At 32.0% G+C, this 7,130-nt stretch overlaps 1 protein-coding gene across 1 annotated transcript; it reads right to left on the reverse strand.

Annotated features, from left to right (window-relative positions):
- Window positions 1–2,322: 2,322 nt before the first annotated feature.
- LOC143542702 (ras-related protein RABD2c-like) lies at window positions 2,323–5,783 on the reverse strand. The gene is made up of 8 exons (XM_077035234.1): window positions 5,722–5,783; window positions 4,449–4,521; window positions 4,150–4,197; window positions 3,994–4,041; window positions 3,819–3,890; window positions 3,361–3,516; window positions 3,097–3,200; window positions 2,323–2,621 (listed from the first exon to the last, which is right to left on the reverse strand). Exons 1-8 carry the CDS (start codon window positions 5,733–5,735, stop codon window positions 2,528–2,530), a joined length of 609 nt encoding a protein of 202 aa, XP_076891349.1. The 5' UTR covers window positions 5,736–5,783; the 3' UTR covers window positions 2,323–2,527.
- Window positions 5,784–7,130: the final 1,347 nt, after the last annotated feature.

A 7,130-nucleotide genomic window follows, 5' to 3' on the forward strand; every position in this document is an offset into this window, starting at 1 on the left:
GTTTGAGTAAACTTAGATGATTTGAAGTGAATTGAAGAAGTGAGTCAATAATCAATCTACATGGAGATTAAATGTATCAGATTTGAGAGCGAATGAGGATAATAATAATAATAATAATAATAATAATAATAATAATAATAATAATAATAAGATAATAATGATTGAAGATGAGATTATTGTGAAATTGAACTGAAAAGGGTGTTTTTATGAGGGCGGGAAAATTGTAGTTTCAAATGTGTTTTGAACTATATAAATTGACCAATTCATGTGTCAACGTATTAATAGAGTCGAGGGATTTCATTAAAGAACCGTTGAATCCGACGGGAATTTTTAATGGATCGACGAAAATTTTCATATTTTACATCTCAACCCCTAAACCTTCATAACCAACATCTATCTTCTTCAGAATCAAGCAAATTCATAGTACAAATCGCTTAGTTTTGCGATGAGAACACAACCATAGTGTTCAATTTCACTCTATAACTCAAAATAAAAAACCCCGGAAATGAAAATCTAGGGTTTGACGGACAAATTAAACGGTTAGATATGACGGAAGCATTAACTGAACCGTCATATCCGACTGTTTATTATTACGTTGCCTATAACACAAATCCGTCGGATAGCTTAAAAACGTCAAATCCGCCGGATATTTTGATTACGTGTTAACATCTAATAGGCTAATACTAATTTGTCGGATTAGTTCTTGTTTTCGTCAGATCTGGCAGATAATATAGGCTATTTAGGGGATTTTTGTAGCACATAAGCTATTTCTAAATTTTTTTGATCAAACTATATTATTTTGGGGATTTTCTACTTTATTAACTTGAATAAGCGTTTAAAACTCTGGAAAGTGGTGTCTGGGCAAATGTGGTTATTCATTAGTATCTTAAGATGTGATCAATGATAATTTGACGGGTTCTGAGTGTGTATACAAAGATTCCTTGAAAAATGAAAAGTTATGTAATCGGACGTATAATTGGTGTTATATGCGTGTATAATTTTGTTTAAACTCTTAATAATATTTTTTAAGTTATGGTAGCATTGTGCATTCACCGGTCCATGCACTAAACTAAAATCTAAATCAAGAATCAAGAAGTGTTGTATCAACATTCAATAATAGTCGATAAAGTTCAAGGTCTCATAACTTAAAAATAGTGTTTATTCAACACGCTAAACCATACTCAAAATGTACATGCATAGTACTCACAGGTGAATTTGTCAATCTATACTTTTAGCGTTTCAGTTATTTGTGATATTAGACCTAGGTTGCGTGAACGATCAAGTTGTGAAATAAAAAAGGATTATATATCTGTTTTTCTTTTGTTTTGTTTCTTTATTTGCTTAAAAATTGCAATACCCTTCCATACCAGTCACCAATAAAATCGAGTCTTACCACCACATGGAAATCTTTATATGTAAAACTAGTGTATTCAACTAATATTTAATGTTTTACTTATGATACTCCCATGTGATTCTTCTATATCGTTTCATCACAATAATAAGTTGAACTAATGTTTCACTTATATTTTGATAAATGTCATTGTGTTTTTTCTTCAAAAAATGGTTAAAACGGTTCTAATTTTAATTGGTTTCCATTCAAGCCAACCCTATATATACACAATTGCACACGCATACATCATACGGTTTTTAGATCAAAGAATGAAAGTCACCTTTTGTTTAATATGATTTTTTTTTCATGTTAAAAAAATCTGAAAGGTTAGAATTCGAAAGCAGGTGATTTTGAACTTGTGGGTTCAATTAAGGTGTGTTAATCTAGAGTACATGTCAAACAATCTAGAGTGATTTTGAACTTGTGGGTTCAATTAAGGTGTGTTTATCAATTTAGGTCTTTGTAAAAGCATACTAAATTTGTAACTAAAATAAAATATCATGTATGATGGTTACATTTTAGGTAAAGGGATTTAACTAGTCGTGACTAGATTTTTCATGAACACTCGAGTTTTTCATAACGCTGAAGCATTTAAACTTGGCAATTAGAAAGGGACCATGATATCAGAAAACCGTTGGAGGCGGTACCGATTCCTGAAGCTGGTGTTTTTCCAAACATTGACCCTTTCTTTGTTGCCCAAGAAGACTAACACTTAAGCTTTAAGAGAAAAAAGATGAGAAAGTGAACGACGATGAAGAAGAATGAAGTTTTGAATTTGACCACGACTTTTGGAACCTATTTCCTTTTTGTTGCTTTTGACTAATAAATCCGAATCTATGTTCTAATAATAGCTATTTCATTATTCGCCGACACCATGCTCTTTGTGTATAGTGTATTTAAGTTCTGAGGTCATGTTTGCATAAAATGTTTGCCAAAATGCCCTCTTATCTAAACAACATTTAAACAAACAATGAATTCTGGTTGGTAAGAGATTGGGACTGCAGGCAGATTGACACTAGCAGTAAACAATCCTTACAACACAAATAATAACAATAATAATAATAATTCAAACAATAATGCAAAAAATCAATAAAATGATGGTGACGATCTATATGATTGAACGGTAGGAAGAATAACCTAAGATGAGCAGCAGCCACTCTTTTGGCTGATTGGTTGCCCTTTGATCTGCACAGTAGGTGGCCTCTTGTTTGATGAAGGCTGGCTCGCCATCCTGCATTGATCCATAGTCAAACCAACTTTTTAAACTTAATAATTGATAAACGTGGCAACATGGGGTTGAGTAGTACATTCATAATGCGGTTTCGTCAAGTTGAGTTGACCGCCATTATAATGTAACCATTAGAACCCGTTATCAGAAAGGTAACGAGACCCACCAATATCATGCCAACCAATGGGACCGGACCTCTGCTAGAGGTACAGCTGTGAATGAAACCAAAAAAACAACCCGTAACCCAAATAACCAACCCGAAACAAAAACCAGCAGTTTGGTTATATGTTTTCATAAAAACTGAACTTTTGGTTCGGTTTTGGTTTTGCACGTAATTAAAACAGAATAAACCTGAACCAAACTGAACTAAAGCTATAGATTTCTTTTATTTCATAAGAATTTAATAAATATTGTAACCCAAATATTTTAGCCTACAAGTGTAATAACCAAGTAATCATTAATTAACGTATATATTTACCTGTTCTTGATATCAGCACACATAGCCATAAAAGCTTGCTCAACGTTAGTGGCGTCTTTAGCACTAGTTTCCATAAACGGAATGCCAATATCATCAGCAAATTCCTAACCATCAAAAAGAATGACCAACTTTAACTTGTTATAGAATAATCTAAACGAGCCAGGTTGACCCGCAAACATATTTTCTCCAATGTTGTACAAATTTTCAATGTGACAAATTGTGTGTATTAGAATAATAGAATGAGAAAGAATCATAAATCTGTACCTTTGCGGTCTCATATGATACAGCCCTGCTCTCGGTAAGATCACATTTGTTACCAACAAGAAGCTTATTTACATTTTCACTTGCATAACGGTCAATTTCACTCAACCATTGCTTAACATTGTTGAAACTTTCCAGATCAGTAACATCATAAACTATCTGCAGAATTCCAATTACAAGAACATCAAAAAGGAGGTAGAAGCAACATTTAATTTATCAAAGCTAAAAGGGGATTTAAATAATAATCAGAATCAAACAATAATCTAACATTACAGGTTATAGATATAGTGTTTAGATGTCTTTATGTTGTTTAAAGTTGTAGTAATAAGATGTTTGACAAGTTCTGATTATTTACAAAATTTAAAGAGAAATGACAAAAAAAGATAGCATAACAGCTGCTTACTGCAACTTTAGATAATTTGTTTTAAAACACAAATACAAGCTCTTTGGAAGAAACATACTATAATGCCATGGGCTCCACGGTAGTAGCTACTAGTAATTGTCCTGAACCTTTCTTGTCCAGCAGTGTCCCACTGCATGTTTAAACAACCAAAGGTAAACATAGATAATATGATTTTCTATATCAAATAAGTAGAACATAAAATTACATAATGTTTTTTAAAAGAGACCCCTCACAATTTGTAGCTTAATGGTCTTTCCATCTTGATCCACGGTGCGAATTTTCTGGTAACAACAAAAATAAAACATTGAGTATAGATAAAGATAACTGTAACAAAATGCTATATTTTAAAATGATATGACATTTCTAAGTGCAAAAGTGTTGATTCTTACAAAGTCCACACCAATTGTGCTGATATAACTGTCAAGATATGAGTCATCCTGTACAAAAGAGATCAAGATTAGCAAAATAAGAACACTTCATATCAAGCAGCGTATATAAAAATGTAGCAACCAGCTTTATTGCCACTAATATCATACATTTCTTTTACTGATTTTTGTTTTTCCAATTAAATTCTGAAAACGATAATGATACTATGCGATATGCATGGTTCAAATGGGCTAAGTAATGAAATATACTACAAAGAATCACTTAAATGCATAAAAAGACATGAAACATAATGCTCTCTTACAGCAAATCTGAGCAGAAGACAAGATTTGCCAACTCCCGAATCTCCAATCAGCAAAAGCTTGAACAAGTAGTCACTGTATGAAATATATAACAAGTACTCCTTGTCAGATATAATAGACATGTATTCTTCGAAAAATTCGAATAATGCTATAAACTTAAAAGTATCATTTTGCAACTAACTCAAAATGTCACAAATAATTAATGTGATAAAGAAAAACAACCCTCATTCTCTCAAAGCAACACTAATGCTATAAAAGCAAATCTTTCAACTTGATCACACAACTGGATTTTGCTTCTATAGAAGCTAATGAGCTACATTATGAAAACTATACCACCACAATATCGTTCATTAGGCCACAAACAATCAGATTATTCCAAATTAGGCATGCACATTTTGCTATAGAACTTCAGTTATGCAAGTGAGAGGTATATATAGAGGTATTGAAGGACTCATACTGCTATCATCAAATCATTTATCTACAGGTCACATCATTCTCAAATACTAAGAAGCTTCATAATATATTCAACATTAATACAATCATACATATAATAAAACGTCAGCTCACGTTTCCTTACACGCCTCAATAATTATTTCAACTTCCAATCCCCATTCCTCACACAGCAATGCGAGAGTACATACACATTCAGTGCTAAATTCTACATGTTTAGATAACAAATTGGACGGTAATCTGATCACATAACTGGATTTTGCATCTATAGGCAGCAGCTACTGAGCTACATTACGAAAACTATACCATCATAATCTCATTCGCGAGGTCACAAACGATCAGATTGTTCCTAGTTACGGTTTCCTATTCCTCGTGTCAATATAAGTGCTTATTTAGGCACGGCTATTTTGCTACAAAACTTATACAACTGATAGATAGATAGATATATTGCAAGTCACATTAACATTATTATTAAATAACTCAATATATAGCTTAATAACTCTTCACCATTAATCCAATCATACATTCACACATACAATAAAACGCATAAATCATGATTAAAACGATGTGAGATCATGTGCACATTACGTGTTAAATTCTACACGTTTAGATAACAGATTGAACAATAATTTGATAATAAAACGAGCGATCTGTTCGGATCGTTCAAATTCATGACAATCACAAACTAATTCCTACGGAAATCGCTACCGATTGATGTATAATTAAGAACCGAAGCAGATCTGAATAACAATTAGAGGAAGAACAAAATCGAATAGAGTAATGTTAGGTTAAATTTGGATAATATAACAAAATCGAATGACTTACTACTCAGGATTCATGGCGAATAATAATAATAATAAATTGAATTGAAGGAGGAGATAGATATTATTATTATTTTCCGACGGCCGGTGTGTAATGTGACCTTGAAATTGGATCTCCGTTACGAGCCTAATTAATTTGTTGGTTTTTATAGAATACAATACATAAAATAAATAAATTGAGCTGGCTGGCTGGCGGGGATGATCCGAAGTCCGAACACAGAGGGAAACAACCCACACACACAATGTCAAATTAATGACACTTAAGTAAGGGTATTATTGTCTTTTCACGTACATTTAACATTTAACAGAAAACGGTTAACCTCCATCGATGTAAGGGATCAAATGTGTTACAGTTATGTAAAGTTTGGACCAGTTGGGTAATTTCTTAAAATTAGAGAAAATGGAAATCTTGACAGGCCACGGGGTGGTGGCATTGGTCAGACGATCGATGTCAAGGAACAAACACTTCTCAAAGTGACATCTAAGTTCAAATGTTAAAGACATTTATGGAATCTTAATGTGTAAGGGTTATTTTGTGTTTCTTTCTCCAAAAAGGAGTCCTTTTAGGATTTTTCTCATAACATCCATCGAAGTCAAGGAACAAACGTGTTACAATTATGTAAAGTTTGGACAGGTCGTGTGATTTCCTAAAACTAGATATTAAAAGTGAAATCTTGACAAACCACATAAATCCGTATACTTTATTCTTAAAATTAATGTTTGTAAACCATCTTCAATATAAAGATGTAAGGTTTTTATAAAGTGCAACTTAGCTTTATTGTATGATTCTTATTCGATAATTCTGGATTAAAATGTGTCAATTTCACATTTTACAAGACATATGTTGTGTTCAAACTGATTAAAAAGCTACTTTTAAAAACCTAACCAAATTGGGTTTTGATTTTTCACAAACCTGTATTCGGTTGAAATCAATAACAAACAAAGGTTATTTAAGTTTGTTATTTAGTTAAATTAAATTGCAAATTTATTTCAACCCCCGAATTCAAACTACTAAAATTTGTTTCAAAATATATTCGAGTACTAATGAAGAGTCCTTTTAAATTCACAAACACACTAATGTATATGTTATGGTGAAGATTCATCATCAAGACTAGCTTACAAGTTATATATTTCAAGTTTAAACCTTAACTAGTTACTTTATATTACAAAGTTGTGAGGGGATGCACAATCCTGTGATTTATGAAACTTTTTCTTTTACATAAGCAAACCTAAACACCTTTTTAACATTTTAATAAGTTATAAGTCACAAGGAGGCAAAAATAAGAAATCCCAAACACCCCCTTAGTATCTTTACATTTCTTGTTATTGAATCTTAAAGAAGCTAAATATTGCTTAAATATAGATATGCTAAATGTAGACTAAAAAACCGACAGTGTTGTTTAATTAGAAAAA

This window comes from Bidens hawaiensis, unplaced genomic scaffold, assembly GCF_021521415.1.
Source record: "Bidens hawaiensis isolate Kalapana, Puna unplaced genomic scaffold, B.hawaiensis_p1.1 tig00012954_1, whole genome shotgun sequence".
Classification (NCBI taxonomy): Eukaryota; Viridiplantae; Streptophyta; class Magnoliopsida; order Asterales; family Asteraceae; genus Bidens; species Bidens hawaiensis.

Bases quoted from the DNA above. Each gene is read 5' to 3' on its own strand.
- LOC143542702 (XM_077035234.1), bottom strand. The intron at 4,042-4,149 runs GTAAGAATCAAC...TGTTGTTACCAG, and splicing joins GCACAATTGGTGTGGACTTT to AAAATTCGCACCGTGGATCA. The intron at 2,622-3,096 runs GTAAATATATAC...GGATCAATGCAG, and splicing joins TGTGCTGATATCAAGAACAG to GATGGCGAGCCAGCCTTCAT.